We start from the raw sequence: 20,451 nt of genomic DNA on the forward strand, positions 1-20,451 counted from the left end.
TCACCCACAGAGCAGGGCCGATCAGGGGGTTGGGGCGCGCACTCTCACACTCAGGGCAGGGCCGATGGGGGAGGTATGGCTCTACCCCGTCACACACAGAGCAGGGCCGTGGGGGGGGGGGGGGGTTGGGGCGCCACACCCTGTCACACACAGAGCCACAGGGCGATCAGGGGGTTGGGGAGCTCCCCCCTATCAGGCACAGAGCAGGGCTGGTCAGGGGGTTGGGGCGCCTTCCCTTGTCACGAACAGAGCAGGGCGGATAGGGAGGTTGTGGCCTCGACCCCTGTCACACACAGAGCCGCAGGGCGATCAAGGGGTTTGGGCGCTGCCCCCTGTCACGCTGATCCCGGTGCCGGGAGGCCTCGCTGCTCCACTGATCCCGGTGCTGGGAGGCATATTACCCTTTTACTATATAGAATAGAGGCCTGGTGCACGGGTGGGGGCCGGCTGGTTTACCCTGAAGGGTGTCCTGGATCAGGGTGGGGGTCCCCACTGGAGTTCCTGGCCAGTCTGGCTGAGGGGCTGAGGGCCGTTTTCAGGCTGGCGGGTGACTGAAGCTCCCAACCGCTCCTTTTTTTCTTTTTTTATTCTGGGCCAGTTTTAGCTCTGAGGCCTCGGCTGCTGAAAGCAGGTTTCTGGCCTTTGTTTACCTTCTGTATTTGATACAATGTTTCAGTCCGGCTGGCTGAAGCCCGGCTGACTAACGCAGGTTTCTGGGGTTTTGTTTAGCTTCTATATTTGCAACATAGTTGCTTAGAGTTGCAGCTGAGAGGCCGGCAAGTCAGGCAGGGAACGTTGGAGTCCCCAGTCACTGGAGCAAGCAAGCCTCCCTGTTCGCTTCAGTGCATGGCTGCCGGCCGCCATCTTGGCTGGCAGTTAATTTGCATATAGCCCTGATTAGCCAATGGGAAGGGTAGTGGATGTACGGCTAATTACCATGTTTTACTTTTATTAGATAGGATTATCAGTGTAGATAGATTATAGAGGATAGGATTGCTTAAATGGGGGGAAAAGCCTTTTTCATCAGGAGGAGATGCTCTTGGCAGATAAAAACACATAATGCCTATATCTGGACTGATAGCCAGCCATATGCACTATACTGCCAAACCGGTCATTAAAAAATTGAACCGCTTTCTTGTACCTTACACCAAACAGCTGTTGCACTTAAAACCCTTCCTCAGCCCCCACTTTAGGTTCTGCCTTCACAGTTCACCCAGATTAGGTTCTGATTGGTCAGTTTCTATGCCAGTCAGCATATAAAGCTCTACCTCCTAGGCAGCCATTGGCTCCTCACACTTCACCCAGATTTGGTTCGGATTGGTCAGTTTCTATGCCAGTCAGCATCAAAAGCTCCTGCCTCCTAGGCAGCCATTGGCTCCTGGCATTTCACCCAGGTTTGGTTCTGATTGGTCGGCTTCTATGCCAGTCAGCATCTAAAGCTCTACATCCTAGACAGCCATTGGCTCCTGGCACTTCACCCAGATTTGGTTCTGATTGGTCAGTTTCTATGCCCGTCAGCATCAAAAGCTCCGCCTCCTAGGCAGCCATTGGCTCCTGGCACTTCACCCAGATTTGGTTCTGATTGGTCGGTTTCTATGCCAGTCAGCATCTCTGGGCCTATCTCTGGGCCTTATCAAAGAGGCAGGGCTGATCAGCAGCTCCCCCCACCCAGGTCCAGAGAGAAACAGAGGCAGGGCTGCTGGTGAAGACCGGAGAGAGAGAGGCAACAGCTGATCAACAGCTGCCACAGAGGCTGCGGATCAGACCCTGTCTCTCTCTCTGCAAGCCTCTCTCCAGGCCTGATCCACAGCCCCCTTGGCAGTCCGTGCTGGGTCCCTGCACCACACGGGCTGCAGTCACTGCTGGGTTGCCGTGGCAACCCAGCACCTGACTCCCAATGTTCAGTCAAGCCTTGGTCATTGCAAAGGTTACAGACCCTGGCTCTTTATATACATAGATAATAAAACTAAAACGTAAAGGTGGGTGGGTGGGAAGGGATCAACAAAAGAACTTGTACTAGTATGCATATATGCATAACCCATGGACACAGATAATAGTGAAATAAAGGCCTGGGGTGGAGGGCAGGGATGGACTAGAAGGGATCAATGGGGGGGGCGGGGGAGGGACATATGTAATACTTTCAACAATAAAGATTTTAAAAAAATAAAATGTAAAGGTTACAAATTTAAAAGTTGGAAGATATACCACACAAATAACATCCAAAAGAAAGTAGCAGTATTAATATCAAACAATGTAGACTTTAAGGTAAAAAGCATTACTAGAGATAAAGAGGGACATTTTATAATAATAAAAGGTTAAGTTCAACAAGAAGATATAATAGTTTTAAATCTGTATATACCTAATAATGTAATCTCAAAATATATAAATCATAAATCCCCAAACTAAAATAACATGAATAAAATACATGGTCATCACGGGAGATTTTTAACACAAATATTTCCGCAACTGATAGAACCAGCAGACAAAAAAAAATCAGAGAGGACAACAAATATTTGAAGATCACAACTTGACCTGTTAGATAAATAACAATACACTACAGGACATATACACAGAGCATTTATTAAAAACTGACTACATGCTGGGCCATAAAGCCCCATAAATAGCAAATACTTTAAATCAAACAGAGATGTTCTCTAACCATAGTGGAATTAAGCTGCAAATAAAAAAAAAAAAAAAAAGAGCCGAAACCGGTTTGGCTCTATGGATAGAGCGTCGGCCTGCGGACTGAAAGGTCCCAGGTTCGATTCCGGTCAAGGGCATGTACCTGGGTTGCGGGCACATCACCAGTAGGAGATGTGCAGGAGGCAGCTGATCGATGTTTCTCTCTCATCGATGTTTCTTAGCTCTCTATCTCTCTCCCTTCCTCTCTGTAAAAAATCAATAAAATATATTTTAAAAAAAACAAAAAAAAAAGATAACTAGAAAATTACCATGCTTGGAAAATAACTTAAAATGATTAAAGAATGAACTACAAAAGAAATAAGAAAATAATTTTACAATTAATAATGAAAATACAGCATATCAAAACAAGTGACATGGTCAATATAGCAGAGTAGGAGGAGATTGCAGTCACCTCCTCCCATGACATCAAAATTACAACTAAATTATAGAACAGTCAACCTGGATAACCATCTGAAGACTAGCTGAACAGAAGTCCTATCTATACCTAAGAATATAAAGAAGAACTCATATCAAGACTGGTAGGAGGGGAAAGATGCAAAACAGGCTAGGCCCCACACCCACTTTCATGGGTAAGAATCCAGTGGGGTGCCCAGCTGGCATGGCTCAGTGGTTGAGCATCAGCCTATGAACCATGGTTTGATTCCCAGTCAGGGCACATGCCCAGGTTGCAGGATCCATCCCCAGTGTGGGGCATGCAAGAGGCAGCCAATCAATGATGCTCTGTCATCATTGATGTTTCTCTCTCTCCCTCTCCCTTCGTCACTGAAATCAGTAAAAATATTTTTTTAAAAAAAGAAAAAGAATCGGGAGGGGTCTCAGCCCCACCTCGGGCTCCCCAGCTTGGGACACCAGTACCAGGAAAAGTAGCCCACATTACATATGGCTGTGAAAATCAGTGGCAATCCTGAGGGTCCAGGTGAGATAAAAGGCAGCATAAAATCCAGGGCTCTTTCAGCTGCAATCAGACTAGGCCTGCATTGCAGTCTTCCTAAAAAAAAAAAAAAGCAACAACAAAAAAAAACCCACAAAAAAAACAAAAAACAACCTCTCAAGGAATTCTAGTGGAGCTCAGGGGTACAAAAGATATACAGGGTGAAATTGAGTTCTGTGGCTTCAGGACAAGGACTAGAAGGACAATAACCATTGAGCCCATCCCCACAAGGCCAAATCACCCCCCTGTTGTCTGTGTCCATTGGTTAGGCTTATATGCATGCATACAAGTTCTTTGGTTGATCTCTTCCCCTTATCCCCACCCTCCCCTACCTTCCCTCTGAGGTTTGACACTGATTGATGCTTTATATATTTGGGATATTAGCCCCTAATCAGATATATGGTTTGCAAATATTTTCTCCCATTCTGTAGATTGTCTTTTCACTCTGTTTATTGTTTCCTTTGCTGTGCAGAGACTTTGTAGTTTGATAGAGCTCCACTTGTTTATATTTGTTTTTGTTACTTGTGTTTTTTGGAAAAAAAAATCCTCACCAAAGGATATGCTTATTGATTTTAGAGAGAGGGGAAGGGAAATTGAACCCACAACCTTTCAGTGCACCGGACAACACTCCAACCAAGTGAGCCACACTGGCCAGGGCTGTTGCCTATAGTATTGGTGTCATACCCATGATAAAAATCATTACCAAGGCCAATATTATGAAGTTTTCCTCTTGAAATTTTACAGCTTCAGGTCTTAGGTTTAAGTTTCTAATCCATTTTGTTGGTTTTTGTGGTAAAGGTTCCAATTTCATTGTTTTACAAGTGAATATCCAGTTTTCCTAACACTATTTGTTGAAGAAACTATTATTGCCCCATTATGTATTTTTGGCACCTTTTCAAAGATCAGTATATGTGTCAATTTATTTCTAGGCTATTCTGTTTGATTGGACTCTATGTCTGTCTTTACATCAATACCATACTGTTTTGATTACTATAGCTCTGTAATATAGTTTGATATCAGAAAGTATGATGCCTAAATATTTGTTCTTTATTTCTCAAAAGTGCTTTGGATATTCATTCTTTTGTGGTTCCATACAAATTTTAAGATTGTTTATTCTACTTCTGTGAAAAATGCCATTGACATTTTGAATGTAATTTGCTTTAGGTGGTATGGATATTTTAACAATATTTAGTGTAGCAAATCATGAACATTGGATGTCTTTCCATTTGTTTGTGTCTTTTTAAATTTTTTTTATCAATGTTTTGCAGTTTTCAGTAAATAAGTCCTTGCCTCCTTAGTTAAGTTTATTCCTAAGTCTTAGATTATTTTAGGTGTTTTTTCAAATGGGATTGTTTTCCTAACTCCTTTTCAAATAGTTAATTGTTAGTGTATAGAAATGCAACTGAATTTTTGTATGCTGCTTTACTAAATTTGTTTATTAGTTCATGTCATTTACAAACAGAGACAATTTTAATTATTTCTTTCTGATTGGATGTCTTTTATTTTTTCTTACCAAATTTCTGTTTATAGAACTTTTAGTACTTTGTTGAATAGAAGTGGTGAGAGTGGATATCCCTTCTTTGTTCCCTATCTTAGTGGATAAGCTTTCAGTTTTTCACCATTAAGTATGATATTAGCTTTGGGCTTTCCCTATATGGCCTTTATTATATCGAGGTACTTTCCTTCTATTTCTAGTTTGCTAAGAATTTTTATCATGAAGGAGTGTTAAATTTTGTCAAATGCTTTTTATGCTTCTATTGAGATGATCATGTGATTTGTCTCTTTTATTGTTAATGTAGTGTATAACAGACCATTCTTGCATCCCAGGAATAAATTCCACTTGATCCTTTAATATGTTACTAGACTTAGTTTGTTAGTATTTTGTTGAGGATTTTTCGCATCTATATTCATCAAGGATATTGGCCTGTAGTTTCATTTTCTTTTGGTGTATTTGTCTTGCTTTAGTATCAGAATAATGCTTGTCTCATAAAATGAATTTTGAAGTATTTTTCCACTTCCAGTTTTTGGAAGAGTTTGAGAAAGGTTAGTGTTATATCTTCATTAAATGTTTGGTAGATTTCACCAGTGGAGCCACCTGGTTCTGGGCTTTTCTTTGTTGAGAGGGTTTTTTTTATTACTGATTCAATCTTGATAAAAATTATAGGTGTGTTCCGACTCCTGATTCTTCATGATTTAGTATTGGTAGGTTGTATGTTTCTAGGAATTTATCCATTTGTCTTCTAGGTTATCCAGTTTGTTGAAATATAATTGTACATAGTAGTCTCCTGATCCTTTTTATTTATGTGCCATCAGTTGTAATGTCTCTTCTTTCACTTCTGATGTTATTTGGGCCATCTTTCTTTTTGGGATTTAGTAGAGTTAATGATTTGTCACTTTGGTTTATCTTTTCAAAAAACCAACTCAATCTTATTGATTGTTCTATCTTCCATTTTGTTTATTTCTACTCTAATCTTTGTTATTTTCTATCTTCTTCTAACTTGGGATTTGGTTTGCTCTTTTTCTAGCCACTAGAGGTGTAGAGTTAGGTTGTTTATTTGGGATTTTTCTTCTTTTTAAAAAAAATATATTTTTATTGATATCAGAGAAGAAGGGAAAGGAACAGAGAGGGAAAACATCAATGATGAGAGAGAAGCATCGATCAACTGCCTCCTGCATGCCCCCTACTAGGAATCAAGCAACCTGGGCATAGGCACTGACTGTGAATCAAACTGTGACCTCCTGGTTCACAGGTCAAAGCTCAACCACTGAGCTACACCAGCAGGGCTATTCTTTTGTAATGTAGGCATTTATTGTTATTAACTTCCCTCTTAGTATTGCTTTTGCCACATCTCATAAACATTAGTGTGTTGTGTTTTTGTTTGTCTTGATGTATTTTCTAATTTCCTTTTTGATATTTTCTTTGACCCAATGGTTGTTCAAGAGTGTGTTGCTTGCCTAGCCAGTATGCTCAGTGGTTGAGCATTGACCTATGAATCGGGAGATCACAGGTCAATTTCTGGTCAGTGCACACGCCTGGGTTGTAGGCTCAATCCTTAGTGGAGAGAGTGCAGGAGGTGGACGATTGATGATTCTCTTTAATCATTGATGTTTCTATCTCTCTCTCCCCTTCCCTTCCTCTCTGAAATAAAAAAAAAATACATTTGAAAAGTGTGTTGTTTAATTTCCACATATTTGTGAATTTTTCAGTTTTCCTTCTGCTATTGATTCTAGTTTCATTCCATTATGTTTAAAAAAATACCTGGTGTTTTAAATTTTCTTATATTTGTTAAGATTGGTTTTGTGACCTAACATGTTATCTTTCCTGGAGAAAGATGTATGTGCTTGTGAAGACTGTGTATTCTGCTGCTGTTGGATGGGATGTTCTGTACATGTTTGCTACGTTCATCTACTATATGTTATTGTTGAAGTCCTCTGTTTCCTTATTGTTCTGTCTAAGTGCTTATCCATTATTGAAAGTGGGATACTGGAGTCACCCACTATTATTCTATTGCTGTCTATTTATCCCTTAAGTTCTGCCAGTGTTTGCTTTACATATATACATAGATACTCTGATGCTGGTACATATATACTAGTAATTGCCTTATCTTCCTGTTGGATTGACTCTTTTATCATTATATAATGTCCTTCTTTGTCTCTTCTGACAGTTTTTTACTTAAAAGTCCATTTTATCTGATATAAGTATAGGCATCCCTGCTCTTTTTTTAAATTTTACTAGAGGCCTGGTGCACGGATTTGTGCACTGGGGGGGGGGGGGGGGGAAGGTTCCCTTGGCCTGGCCTGTGGGGATCAGGCTGAAACCGGCTCTCTGACATCCCCTGAGGGGTCCTGGATTGCAAGAGGGTGCAGGCCAGGCCAAGGGACCCCACTGGTGTACAATCAGGGCCAGGAAGGGACTGCAGGAGGGCTTCAGGGCATGTCTGGCCCTTCTCGCCCAGTCCCAAGTAGCTGAACCCCAGCAGCAAGCTAACCTACAGGTCAGAGCATCTGCCCCCTGGTGGTCATGTGTGTCATAGCAACCGGTCGAACGGTAGAATGAATGATTGGACACTTAGCATATTAGGCTTTTATTATATAGAATATTTTTATTGATTTAATAGAGGAAAGGAAAGGAAGAGAGCTAGAAACAACAATGAGAGAGAATCATTGATCGGCTCCCTCCTGCATGTCCCCTACTGGGGATCGATCCTGCAACCCAGGCACATGCCCTGACCAGGAATCGAACCGTGACCTCCTGGTTCATAGGTCAACACTCTACCACTGAGCGACACCAGCCAGGCTACCTCCTGCTCTCTTTTGATTATCATTTGTATAAACTCTCTTTTTCCATTCCTTCATGTTCAGCCTATGTTTTCTTAAATCTAAACTGAGTTTCTTGTAGAAAACATATGACTGGGTCTTCTTTTATCAATTCAGTCACAATATTTCTTTGATTGGGGAAGTTTTAATTATTTACATTTGAAGTAATTATTGATAGGGAAGAATTTACTATTGCCATCTTGTTAGTTGTTTCCTGTTAGTCTTGATATTCTTTTATTTGCATTTCCTCTCTTCCTGTCTAATTTTGTGCTTTGTGATTTTTTTGTATTAATATGCTTTTATTCTTTTCTCTTTTTCTTTTGTGTAATTTTTCTAGGTATTTTTGTGGTTACCTTGAAGCTTACATAAAATACCTTACAACAGTCGATTTTATGCTAATAACAACTGAAGTCCAATTGCATACAAAAACTCTACATTCTAAGTTCTTCTCCCAAAACACTTTGTTATTGTTGTCACATTATACATCTATTCATATTATATATCTTTTACCATATTTTACCATATAGTTATTCTAATACATTTGTAATTTAACTTTTTAAATATATATATTTTTTAATATATTTTTATTGATTTTTTACAGAGAGGAAGGGAGAGGGATAGAGAGTTAGAAACATCGATGAGAGAGAAACATCGACCAGCTGCCTCCTGCACACCTCCTACTGGGGATGTGCCTGCAACCAAGGTATATGCCCTTGACCGGAATCGAACCTGGGACCTTTCAGTCCACAGGCCGACGCTCTATCCACCGAGCCAAACCGGTTTCAGCTAAAAATATGTTTTTATTGATTTCAGAGAGGAAGGGAGAGAGAGATAGAAACATCAATGATGAGAGAGAATCATTGGATCAGCTGCCTCCTGCACACCCACTACTGGGGATCAAGCCCACAACCCAGGCATGTGCCCTTGACTGGAATCGAACCCGGGACCCTTCAGTCTGCAGGCCAACACTGTATCCACTGAGCCAAACCTGCTAGGGCATAATTTAACTTTTTATACTAGAAATAAAGTTATATACTAAAATTACAGAAATACAGTATTCTGTATACGTCTATATATTTACTTTTACGGAGTTTCATACTTCCTTATGCTATCATGTAGCTGTTTAGTGTTCTTTCAAGTTGATAAACTCCCTTTAGCATTTCATGTAAGATAGGTCTAGTTGTGATGAACTTCCTCAGCTTTCATTTATCTAGGAATGTCTTTATCTGTCCTTATTTTTAAAGGACAGTTTTGACAGGTATAGTAGTCTTTATTGGCAGGGTTTTTTCTTTTGGAAGTTTTAATATGTCATACTACTTTCTGTCACCTGCAAGGTTTTTACTGTATATTTTTCTAATAGTCATATGGGGGTTCCCTTGTATATGACAAATCACTTTTCTCTTGATGCTTTCAAAATTCTCTTTGGTTTTCACTTTGATAATTTGATTATAATGTGCTTTGTGCCGGAGTCCATTCATTGTCTTCACTAGCTGAGTTTAGACAGACCCCCAAAAGCTAGTAACCTTTGAAGTCCTAGCAAAGGTCAGAACTGTGCACCACCCAGTTAATCTAGGAACCACCCAGTTAATTTAGGTAATAATAGTTGAAGCATCATCCCCACCTTAGTTCACTTAATTCCTTAGATACTTATGTAGATCCTTGTTGATTATTGTTGATCAGATACTCTGCCTATTCCTGGAAATCATCTACTGAGGAGCTAATCAGATACTTTGTCTATTCCTGGAAATTGTCTGCTGATCTGTGTGTCATTGAAACCTCCTTACCCTAAGGGCTACTCCAGATCAATAAAAGATTGGAGCAGCCTGAGCATGGGTGGAAGTCCTTCGGGACTTGCCCGCCTGGTCCCCTGATATTGCAAAATTATCTCGTGTCATTTCTCTCTCATTTGTTGTGCGGCTCCTCTTTCAGATACCAAACCCTACTCCACGCAGAACGTGGAGGGAGTGTTACTCGACACCTTGATGTGGATTTCTCCAAGTTCATTTAGTTAGTATCCTTTAGGATTCTTAAATCTGGTTGTCCATTTCCTTCCCCAGAGTTGGAAAGTTTCCAGCCATTCTCTCTTTGAATAAGCTTTCTGGTCCTTTCTCTCTCACCTCTTTCTAAGACTCCCCTCATGCCTATATTGGTCCACTTGATGGTATACCATAAGTGCCTAAGCTTCTTCATTATTTTTTATTCTTTTCCTTTCTACTCCGCTGGCAGAATTATTTCCCTAATCCTTTATTCTGTTTTATCTAGTCTGATGTTGAATCCCTCACATGAATTTTTTAGTTATTGTGCCTTTAGCTCTGATTTCTGTTTGGTACTTTTTTAAAAAATCCTCACCTGAGGATATGTTTTCAATGATTCTAGAGAGAGGAAGGGAGAGGGAGAGGGAGAAGGAGAGGGAGAAGGAGAAGGAGAGGGAGAGGGAGAGGGAGAGGGAGAGGGAGAGGGAGAGGGAGAGGGAGAGGGAGAGGGAGAGAGAAACATGAATCGATTGCCTCCCATACATGGCCCTACCAGGAACCAAATCCACAACCTGGGTATGTGCCCTGAGAAGTGAACCCATGACCCTTAGGTGCATGGGACAATGCTACAACCAACTGAGCCACACCAGCCAGGGCTGTTTTGTACTTTTTAATATTGTCTATCTCTTTGTTAATTTAGTTAGTATCCTTAGGCTTCTTGAATCTGGTTGTCCATTTCCTTCCCCAGATTTAGAAATTCTCATTTTGTTCATACATTGTTCTATAGATCTTGGTGAGCATCTTTATAACTGTTATTTTGAATTCTCTGAATCTTATAATTTTGTTTCATTAGGGTCAGATTCTGGAGATTTAATGTGCTTCTTTTTTGGAACATCTTTGCTGATTGTTCACTTTGCTTGACTGTCTGTGTTGGTATTTGCACATATCACAAAACAAACATTCCTCCCAGTCTTCATGGGCTGGCCTTGTACAGCAGAAGACATCTGCCAATCAGCAAGGTCAGTGATTAGTGGGGTTTCTATCAACTCTTTCCCCCAGCCCCCAAGAAGAAACAAGCAGCTGTGTTTTTTGTATAATCATTCCATGTTGAATGTGTATAGAAGAGCAAACTATGGCATTTACAGTCCAAACTGCCATCTCCATTCCCCTCCAGGTGGTTACACTGCCAGACCCATCAGAGTTCCAAGACTGGCAAGATAGATGCCAATTCTTTGGACATCCCCAGAGAAGTTGTGGCACTGAATATACAGATCGATTCTTCTATCTCTAGGAGTAAGCTGAAAGCTGGTATGTTTCATCCATTCACGCTGTGAGCAGGGGGGAGGATCTATGGCATCTGCCAGTCCCAACCATCATCTCTGTTCTCCCCCAGGAAGTTAGACTATGCTATACCTAGACTGGAAATTCAGGTGCCATTTCTTTGGGCAGCCCTGGAGGAACTGGAACACAGAATGCACAGATAAACTATTTTCTTCCCAAGGTGAATACTGAGAGCTGGGATATTTTGTCTTCTTATCAGACCAACCCACCAATCTCCATTCTCTCCTAGGCAGACATCACAGAGTTCCAAACCTGGCAAGACAGAAGCCAGTCATCAGAAAACGTGGTCTGGACATGTGAACCAACCTCCCCCTTCAACTAGGAGAAGCCAGCAGGTAGGGGGTCCCTTCCATATTATATGGTGCTGTGCTGGTGGCAAGAACTCTGGAGAAAAGGTGTCCCAAATCTCTCTACAGCTTCAGTGAGTCTGCTTTCGTGTTTGTCATCCAAATAGTTCCTTAATTTCTCACAAAGGGAATTTGTTTATGAATTGTTGCTGAATTTGTGTATTTGTTGAGGGGGAAGGGTCCAGGACTTCGTAATTCACCATCTTGCTAATATAATTCTCCAGAGTTACTCTTTTTTGTGTGTATGAAATGTGTTAGGCTAATTCTAAAATATATAGAAAAATGTAAAGGGCCAAGAACATCCAAGATACTTTTAAAGAAAATGAAAAAGATGAAAAGACTTGCTTTACCAGATATAAAGAGCTTGTTATAAAATCCAATAATTAAGACTATGGTATTGACACAAGCTTGTGTAAAAGAGATTTCACAATCAGTTGATGGGCTGTGACCTGCAGTTGATAAATACTGGGTTAAGAAGACTTACCCCCATGAAGGGCTACTAAATGGTTAAGTCATGTTCCCAGAAAAGAAAAAAAACTGTAGAAACACTAATCGTTACTAAATTATCCTACCTGGATAATCCAAATTGATCTCATCTCATCTCTGGGCCTCATTCATTTGCTCTTGCCTGGCTACAATCTTCTGCTCTTGCCTCCCAACAGATCCAGGCTCCCCTCCCCAAAAGGAACACTGAGGGTGGGTAAGAGACAGGTGAGAGACAGAGTCAGGTTCTGTGACGGCAGCGGGGGCTTCCACGGAGAAGGACCAAGATGGTAAGATGGTGCAGAAGAGAGAAATACCCAACTCCATTCACACTGAGCTGCTGAGTCCGTTTCCTGCCTGAACACGAGAAGTGACCATTTGTCCTGCCTGTTGGCTAGGACTGGTGGGAAAAGATCCGGTGACGTGTGTAGAAGCCCCTGTAAAAGGGGAAGAACTCTACAGCTATGAGAGACAACCGCTGGTTACTGTTAGGTAGGAAAGGCTGGGACAAGTCCTCAAAGACGATGGTAACCGAGAAAACTAGCAGAATTGGTAAGGAATGTCTCTGGGATACTTAACAAGCGCAGTAAACAGTCTGAAATTAGGAAAAAAAAAAAGACTATGGTATTAGTGCAATGAGAAACAGACTAATAAAACAGAACAAAATATTCAGAAACAATTTCACACATATGCAGACACTTGATTTATGACAAAGGTGACAATGTAGTGAAGTTAAGAAAAAGACATTTTTTATAATAAATGGTAGTAGGCAATTAAATATCTACATGGAAAAGGTAAAGCTTGACCCCTATATTTTGCCATACACAAAAATCAGTTCCAGATGGATTATTGATCTAAATGTGAATGGCAAAAGCATAAAACTTCTAGGAGATAATGTGAGAGAACATCTACATGACTTCAAGGTAAGAAAATACTTCTTAAATGGAACACAAAAATACTAGTCATAAAGGAAAATATTAAAAAACTAGACACATTAAAATTAAAAACTTCTGTTCATCAAAGAAGACTATAGAGATTTGGGAAGGATTTGTAACATAAAAAATACAAAAATGCACATATGTAATACCTTAATCAATAAAGAAATTTTAAAAAATACAAAAATGGTCCATAGCCAGAGTATATAAAGAATTGCTATAACCCTATAGGAAAAAGACAAATAACCCAATTTTTTAAATGGGGACAAAATATTTGTATAGGTACTTCATAGAGGAAGACATCCAAACAGATAATAAACATATGAAAAAGAGTACAACTTCACTAGTCTTCTGAGAAATGCCAATTAAAATCACAATGAGATATTACTATAAACTCACCCACCAGAATGGGTATAATTAAAAAGAGTGATGGTAAGAAGTATTATCTAGTGAAACAACTATAATTTTCATACATTACTGGTAGAAATGTAAATTGGTACAATCACTTATAAAAACTATCATTATGAATAAATTTGACAATATGCATTCCCTATGACCCAGATATTCGAATACTAGGTACAGTATATACTCAATAGAAATTGAAGTACATATATTCAAAAAAATGTATGGTAATATTTATAGCATCATTTTTATAATAAGCACAATCAAGAAATAATCCAAATATTCATTGTCAGTAGAATGAATAAATAAATTGTGGTATATTCAAACAAGGGAATAATATAAATATAAAACTACAACTGCAACAACATGATGAATATCACAATCGTAGTATTGAGCAAAATAACAAACAAAAAAACAAAACAAAAGCCAGACTCCCAAAACACATACTGTTTGATTTTATTTATATCAAGTTCAAAATGGGCAAAACTAATCTATGATGTTATAAGTCAGGATAGTCATTAACTTTGGATAAGGAGAATGGTATAGAAATAGGGATGGAGCATAAGGTGAGGATCGTGATATAATAGTTCTATTTATTAACCTGGGCTCTTCTAATGTTAGTACCTTCACTTTATAAAAATCCATTGATTTGATTTTGTGACCTTTTCTGTATGCATGTTATTCTTCAATAGAATTTCTGTTTTTAAAAAAAGAAAACAAATGAAGAGCTAAGTGATGAGTATTTATATAGAGTAGAAGAAAGATGGTCCTCTATGCCCGTGCGCAGAAAGGTTGTGGGTCAATTCCTGATCAGGGCACAGGCCTGGGTTCTGGGCTCTATCCCTGGTAGGGGATGTGCAGGAGACAGCTGATTGATACCTCGCTCTCACATCAATGTCTCTCTCTCTCTCTCCCTCTCCCCTCCTCTCTTTCTAAAAGTCAACAAAAATCTTTTAAAAACAACACAATGATCTTCTATGAGGGCCACCCTACAAGAATGGCAAGGTAATGTTCTTGGGGATTAAATGGATACAAAAGTTCTCTAATATAAAGAGATCTCTATAAGGTAATTATAGATCAATTACATATTATTTTTCACAAGATCTAAGACAGAAAGAGAAAGATGAGAATTAAAAGCAAACACAACATCAAATGATACATTACAGAAAGCTTTTAGCACCATCTTAAAGGTAATATGGTTAGGACTCTTCTCCATTTCACTTTCTAATGATTCTAGAAATCAGTGAAACATTGCCAATGGAACTACTTACTCACTTAAGCATAGCTTACAATTCACAGGGCTAGCAAGACCTGAGGAAAACACGCCTGCTACATAAAGAGAAAATGTATTTGTTTTACATAAACATCTCTAAAAGGCCCCAAATAATATTCAACTCAACAAGTATTTAAGTACTCTAAACATAACAAGTACTACAATCAGGTACTATAGAAAAAGACAAAAAAAGAAGTCAGATTTCTGAAGAGTTCTAGTATAAAGACACAAGATTTATTAAACAAAATCAACAGGCATAACAACTACAGAATCATCCCAAGACAGGATATAGTGGGTGGGTTGCAAGAGTAGAGTTATTGAGAGAGAAAATGGGATAGGTATAACAGAGCCAGTTAGTCAAAAGCCTGGAATGTCATACTGAAAATTCTAGATTTAAATCTATGGAGAACTATTTTACCTAGATCCCACTCCCCTAAAAATATTTTTTGATTTAATGATTCCTAGTTATTTTCAACCTTAATAATGTTGAAATCTGGATAACTGAAGTTCTATCTAGTTAAAACAAGAGATGTTCTGTGAAAAGTTAAATTTGAATTCCGTAACATCACCTCAAATAATTAAGAACATATTCCAAGTATCCCCAACAATCCTGAATAAACCCTTATTAAATTACACATATATATTTTTCTAAATATTCTTAAACCTTAGCGTTTCAATTCAGATTATCTCTTGGGGCAATAATTTTAATAAGATACTACTCTTATTTGCCTCCTCGCCCAAATAATCTTTCAGGCATTAAAATATATTTAGTAGCTAACATAGTGTTTGGCTCATATCAGGCTTTCTATTTATTGACCTGAATGGATAAATTACACCAATATATTAAACTTAGTCATCTCTCTCATGGTTTAGTAGACTTTCATTATATTCCTCCTTCAACCTTTCTCTCTCTTGACTGAAAAAAATAACCAGAAAGTCCCTCATCCTTTTGGTTAATTTAATTGGGTTTCTGGGTACTTTTATCAGCTGTTAGGTTTTTCTTAAGGAGCAACCACCAGAATTTCCTGTATGATTATGAATATAAATCTACTTTTGGTCTTTTACATGGAAAAGATAAAGGTTTTATTATTTTGTCATTGTTTTCAACACCCTTCCTTTATGATGTCCACCATATTCTTGGCTTTGAGGACCACAATCAAAAAGTGGGCCAACTTCACAGAATAATCAACAGTGATTTTTATTTTTATTTTTTTACTCTAATAATCATATTGTATATTTTATAACTCAGAGACTGATATTTCTCTTGAGATCATCAGGACTATCCAGATAAATCTACAGGTACTCAGCTACTCCAGCTGAAGGAGAGTTATGATTCCAGGTCCAAAGTGACCCTTTCACTTTTTATCATCAGCAGCTGTGTCCCCACTGGGGAGGCTTTCCTATAACAATCCCCTTAGAGAACGTTGCTGATTTATGTATCCTGATTGCCCTAATTTCCTTGTGTATCCTGTTTTAAAAGTTTTTAATTGAGGGATGACATACATATATCTTCAGTGATTTCTAGATTCCTTTCTTGGGTTATAACTGAGCCTATCATATCATAAGCATGGATAGGTTTATCTTTCTTCCGCTCCACCTAACAGTTGCTGTAACAACAACTATCTGTGTTAGAAAACTAAAATATAAAAGTGTGACCTACGTGGCCAAATCCCACAAGGCAGTTTACTTCCTTATTTATGAATCAGAACCTGTCAGCACAACTTAGACTGTCAGCAGATACTGCAATTAAATGTCCCTGCAAAGCCAGCAGAGGGTGCACCAGGGCACTAGAAATTTTACCCAAAATGTAGCAGTATCAACTAACTCTAATAGCCAATCAACTTTTTTTTTTCTTTTTTGTATACTAAAACTAATATCCTCAAGATAAACTTAAGTTGAATCTGGGTTAAAATTCCTTCAAAGCATGTTCCAATTCTCCTGAAAGTGAAGTTCAGCAAGAAATACATAGTTAAGCCTGGCCAAAACATAGATGGAGTAGAACTGATCCATCTATTTTGGAAAAATTCTACTGTGGAGATCCACTCCACTCTCCCCCAAAAGGCTCCAGGAGGTAGTTTGATATAGGGGAATGGACACTTAATTGGGAGTCAAGAGACCAACACCTAGGACAAGTCACTCCCCCCTCAGTGCCTATGTGTTCTCCAAGAGAATAAAACAAAATGGACTCATGCCACTCACAACTCTAAAAAAAAAAAACAACTGACTGAAATTGGTGTCAGCAAATGTAAAGAGCCAGTGTGCATACTTCTACTGCTCAAAAACATTAAAACAGACAGAATAAAGGACAGAAGAGAGGGAGCTGTATTTAAACCTAGACAGGACTATTTGAAGTTCCATGCAAACAACAGGCAACTAAATGCCATTATAGACCTGTGAGAGTCCCACATCATCACAGAAGCCCTAGAGTACAGCTGTCCTGCCAATCCTCCTGGGTCTGTCTATTCTGAATGCCAAAAAGGCTTGGCTACCATTGGACTAAAGAAGTTAAATTCCTTCATCTTTTCACATAATATCAATGTTTAGCTGCTAAGTATTTCTACTGGGCATTAGAGGGGGTGGTGGATAAAGGGAGCCAGAATTCTAGTAAATTATCATTTAGCTACAGTGTTTAAAGTTTCAAGTATGAGAAGCATGTCTACTGATTCTGTTATTTGATAAGCTGTTATATAAGTTGGAGTGTGCTAGCAATATATTTTAAGGTTCAGGGCAACTTTACAATTCACATCATAGAAAAATGTGTCAGTCCTAACATTACAATAGTATCATGAGTGTGACACCAGCACAAATAACATTTATGGAGTATGACAATGACTCTGATGTGGTAGTAAATATAGAAGGCCTGGGTCTCTCAACTCAGGAAACTTATTAGCAAAACTTGCCCTCTTCCCCAAGAGGAACAAATTCACTATTATTCTTTAACCACCACAAAAGGATTTTTGGATGCTTCTCTTAAGTTTCACATAAGGCAAAATTTGGAGGTCAAGAGGACACTGAATTTAAGTGCACTAAACTTACTTGAATAAAGAGCTAGAAAGAGTAGAAAACAAACACCAAAGCTGCTAAAAAGGACAAAAACACCATAAAGATTGCGAAACACACACAAATACACACAACTGCTCTTGAGAGATTACTCTAGTATTTATTCCATCAGTAGACTCCTGTTCTCAAGCTAGCAACAGCAAGACACTTCACACCCACCCTCTCCATCCCACTCCCCCAAAAAGAGTACGAATGGGAGTTTTATTTCCATAAATTTTTAAAATTGCTCTTCAGAAGATGTCTAGCAAGATGGCATATTTCTACCAGAATTCCTCAGAGGCGCTGATCCACACTACAACACCCAGGACAATCAGTCTCAAATTGCAGGTAAGTGTGAACAAGCCCACGTTCTGGTCAGCGCACAAGGATCCGCTCTGGAAATATCATTAAAAGTTGTTTCAACGGCCCTGGAGCAGTTATTACAGCTGTTTACAGCTCCAATTCCAAATGAGAGCCTGCTAGTGCTGGCATCAACTCTGGACACGAAAAAACAAGCACCGCAGGCAGAGAATCTAATCTCATCAAGAGCAGAGGGGCCAAACTGCTGCCGCTAGTCCGCCAGAGGGGCAGCACCCATACCTCCTCACGGGCGGCCCAGCCGGGAGCTCAGCCAACTTTTCCCGAGGCAGCCTGTAGCTGGGGCGGCGGACGCGGGCTAGGGCTTCCAAGTCCCGGGTCCTGAGGGAGTCTGGGAGCTGGGCGAGGGAAAGGGGACAACCTGCCCCAGGGCAACCTCTCTCCAGTTCGCCTGCTCCCTCCCTGGTCCTGTCCTCCTACCTGGCTGGAGGTAGCTGAGTCGCCCACGGGGTCGGTGGGGGAGGGCCCCCGTCCTACCCATAAAGGGAAGGGGCCTCTGCAGCCGCCGCCCCAGCCTAGTGACTCACCTGGTGCCCGTCCTGAGAGTCTGGTGGGAGAGTTGTTTCTCCAGGTTCTAGCGGCTGCTGCTGAAGTGAAGGCTGCTTAAAGTGGCGGGTGATGGGACCATCGGGGTCCAGGCCACCGGGTCTACTCAGGGTGCCAGAGGTGCCAGGGGTGCCGGGGCCGCCAAAGCGGGACTCGGCTCCCCGTTCCCGCCGCAACTCGGAGCGCAACTCTAGGTAGCAGCACAATGTCAGCAGGTGGAGGGCCAGCGAGAGGCCGAAGAAGCCCAGGAAGAGCCGGCAGCTGTTCCCTTCACCCGCCCGGGCACGGGCCCCGCGACAGCCGCAGCCCTGACTCCCCCGCTCCCTTGGCGCTGCTGCAGGCAGGGGCTCCCTGCGCTCTACCTCGGGGTAGCCCATGGCCTCCGGAGACGCCCACTCTCTGAGGCTCGGGAGCCGCCGCGTCTGCCTCAGCCGTTTAGGACCCCTGACAGGCGGCTACCGTCCTGCCATGGGCTGGGGGCTGCAGGGACCCGTTCCTGCGCGACGGAGGCTGGGCGGGACGGAGCAGGGAGAAGCCGCATGTGCAGCTCCACTCAGAGGGGTGGGAAAGGGAGGAGGAGGAGGGGCGAGAGAGAGGGGCCGCTGGGCCGGCCAATGGAATGAAGGAGGAGGCTCGGGACAACCCCGCCCCATCCCTCAAGCAGCTGCCCAGGCGTCCAACCATCGGGCTCGCCAAGCCTGGGTGCCCCGCCCCTTGGTGTTCCACCGGGGGCCTCAGGCCTCGAGGCGGAGCCTGGGGGTGTGTGAGTTGCCTCTGCCTGATGGCCCCACCCAGCTCTTCCTGCTTGCACCATTCCAGTTGGTGATTGCTGATGTCGTTCATCACTGGACTCCGCCCCAATTTAACCCTTTAGCGCCAGTACGGGGGAAGGGGAGAGGAGGAGGGGGAGGCTGAGAAGAAATTGGGAACCTTGGAAAGTAGAGCAAGTAAAAGGAGGCAGAAAGTAGTATTAATAGAAATGTTTGCAATTAACTGCAGTTGCTAATAACATCATCCAGTACTTATCTGTTGCTTTCAATCTTCAAAGCGGTTAACAGACGTTAAACTAATTAAAACAGTTCTGGGTTTGGAATGAAACCATGCCTGCTGTGTTTTCAATCCAATAGTGCGCCAAAAGAAAAGGAACTCAGGAGCCAGGGAGCCAAAGGGAGTGAGAATGGGGAGGGATACAGGCAGCCCCACTCCTGGAGTAAGTCTACAACCTCAAAGTAAGTGATGAAGAAGTCCACCTATGAAGTGCTGTTGCCCTGTGCAGGGTAAAACGGTGTCTTGATATATTAATTAATTCAACAAATATACATTGATCCCTTTAAATGTAGAAAGTGCTGCCCGACTGATGTGGCTCAATGGTTCAGCGTCATCATATGAACCAGGTGGTCAAGGTCCAATTCTCAGTTAAGGGCACTTGCCCAGGTTGCTGGCTTGATCCCCAGTGGTGGGCATGCAGGAGGCAGCCTGTGCAGGATTCTCTCTCATCATTGATGTTTCTCTCTCTCTCTCTCTCTCTCTCTCTCTCTCTCTCTCTCTCTCTCCCCCCCTCCCTCTCCCTCTCCCTTCTTCTCTCTGAAATCAATAAAAACATATTTTTTTAAAAAATGTAGAAAATGCAGTATGAGAGAACCCACAGCCAATATAGCAAGAGTTTTGAGTGGAGAACATGTGTCTTCAATGAGCAAATGGGGAAACTGAGTGTCAGAATGAGGTGAATTTTTACAAGGGTGGTCCGCAGAATGGCCAGACAATATTGGCATCTATATTTGCA

The 20,451-nt window shown here is 41.1% G+C and overlaps 1 protein-coding gene across 9 annotated transcripts in view; it reads right to left on the reverse strand.

Moving 5' to 3' along the window:
• The window catches only part of EDA (ectodysplasin A), a 523,165-nt gene extending 503,876 nt beyond the window's left edge, over positions 1-19,289 (reverse strand). For 5 of the 9 annotated variants that reach the window (XM_006082915.3, XM_006082914.3, XM_006082913.3 and 2 more), the window contains exon 1: positions 18,650-19,283. In XM_006082915.3, the coding sequence (XP_006082977.1) occupies positions 18,650-19,045 (396 nt within the window). In that variant the 5' untranslated portion in view covers positions 19,046-19,283. Of the gene's footprint in view, positions 1-11,271; positions 11,518-12,360; positions 12,691-17,964; positions 18,140-18,649 lie in introns of those variants that run through there. The other 4 variants (XM_023764555.1, XM_023764559.1, XM_023764546.1 and 1 more) reach the window with 4 other exon arrangements.
• Between the last annotated feature and the right edge of the window lie 1,162 nt (positions 19,290-20,451).

This window comes from Myotis lucifugus, unplaced genomic scaffold (assembly GCF_000147115.1).
Source record: "Myotis lucifugus unplaced genomic scaffold, Myoluc2.0 scaffold_4, whole genome shotgun sequence".
Lineage (NCBI taxonomy): Eukaryota > Metazoa > Chordata > Mammalia > Chiroptera > Vespertilionidae > Myotis > Myotis lucifugus.